The following is a 1,345-nucleotide window of genomic DNA, read 5'->3' as shown; positions in this document are numbered from 1 at the left end:
CTTCTCTCTCCCTCTCTCCTAGGTGTCCCCCTGCTGTTCGTTATCCCCTGGGGCATCATCAAGTACCTCTATGAGGATGAAGGGTGAGTGTCTGGCTTCCAGTGTGCTGGGGGTCCCAAAACCCATAGGATTCTGTAGTCCCTGGGTGTGTGGCTTCCAACTTGTTGGGAGGCTGCACAGGGCCTGGGAGCTTTAATGTAGGAATGTATCCCTTAATCCCCCTTTGGGGGATTGTGTAATGACAAGTGTGGCTTTGTGTGTGGCTATGTGATGTCTTCCAGCAGGCTGCTGTATAATATCTGTGACTAGAATGCTGGTGTTGTGTTTTGTGTGGCCCTTGACTGCACATGACTGACTGGGATTATAGGTCTATGACAGCTTGTTTGGAGAAGTGTGTGGCCACGTGTCATGATAGCATGTCTGTGTGTGTGCACACGCGTGCGACTGTGCACTTGCAGGACTCTGTGTGGGTCTCTGGACCGTTTAATGGGTAACCATGGCAGGTGTGTGTGTCCGTGTGTGTGTTGTTCGTGGATGCCATTGAGTTTGTTTCTGACTCATAGTGGCCCCATGTGGCAGGGTAGAACTGCCAGTACGTGCTTTTGTAGGTTGCAATCTTTACAAAGTGGAGCTTTGGTGGCGTCGTGGTTATACATTGGGTTGCTAACGGCCAGGTCAGCAATTCAAACCCATCAGATGCTCTGAGAGAAAAAGACGAGGCTTCCTACTCCCGTAAAGAGTTACGGTCTCCGAAACCTACGTGGGTAGTTCTACCCTGTCCTACGGAGTGGACGCGAGGGCAGTGGGTTTGGGTTCCATCTTCAAAATCAGATCACCGGATCTTTCCTCCATCGGAGACGCTGGGTGGGTTCGAACCACCAGCTCGGCAGCCAGCAGCTGAGTGCTAACGGAACCACGGAGAAATAAATGAATGTGTGTGAGCCTCTCTCTCCCTTCCCAGGTGCTGGACCAGGAACTCAAACATGAACTACTGGCTCATTATCCGGCTGCCCATTCTCTTTGCCATTGGAGTGAGTGGCTGCCTGGGGGTCAGGGGGTCAGGGTGATGATCCGCCTGGGATGGTGCCAGGGTCGAGTGGGCACCATGGGAGGGCTCCAGCCACGACCCATCTGCCGTGCAGGTGAACTTCTTCATCTTTGTCCGAGTCATCTGCATCGTGGTGACCAAACTGAAGGCCAATCTCATGTGCAAGACAGACATCAAGTGCAGGTGACACACAGCGCTGCTTTGCTGGGGGCCCCCCACCCCTCCTTTCAACAGTAAAGCGAGATCTCGGCACTGAGCTTATGCACTGCCCCCCTCCCCCCGCCTGACCTAGGGGGC

The 1,345-nt window shown here is 53.8% G+C and overlaps 1 protein-coding gene across 1 annotated transcript in view; it reads left to right on the top strand.

Moving 5' to 3' along the window:
* The window catches only part of GLP1R (glucagon like peptide 1 receptor), a 41,333-nt gene that overhangs the window by 32,996 nt on the left and 6,992 nt on the right, over positions 1 to 1,345 (top strand). Inside the window, exons 8-10 of the mRNA XM_013006759.2 lie at positions 23 to 83; positions 962 to 1,031; positions 1,143 to 1,231. Coding sequence (XP_012862213.1) covers positions 23 to 83; positions 962 to 1,031; positions 1,143 to 1,231 — 220 coding nt within the window. The remainder of the gene's footprint in view (positions 1 to 22; positions 84 to 961; positions 1,032 to 1,142; positions 1,232 to 1,345) is intronic.

The sequence above is a fragment of the Echinops telfairi genome, unplaced genomic scaffold (assembly GCF_000313985.2).
Source record: "Echinops telfairi isolate 266 unplaced genomic scaffold, ASM31398v2 ScPeMD7_3533;HRSCAF=4204_1, whole genome shotgun sequence".
Classification (NCBI taxonomy): Eukaryota; Metazoa; Chordata; class Mammalia; order Afrosoricida; family Tenrecidae; genus Echinops; species Echinops telfairi.
This window is presented reverse-complemented; position numbering and strand designations above follow the sequence as displayed.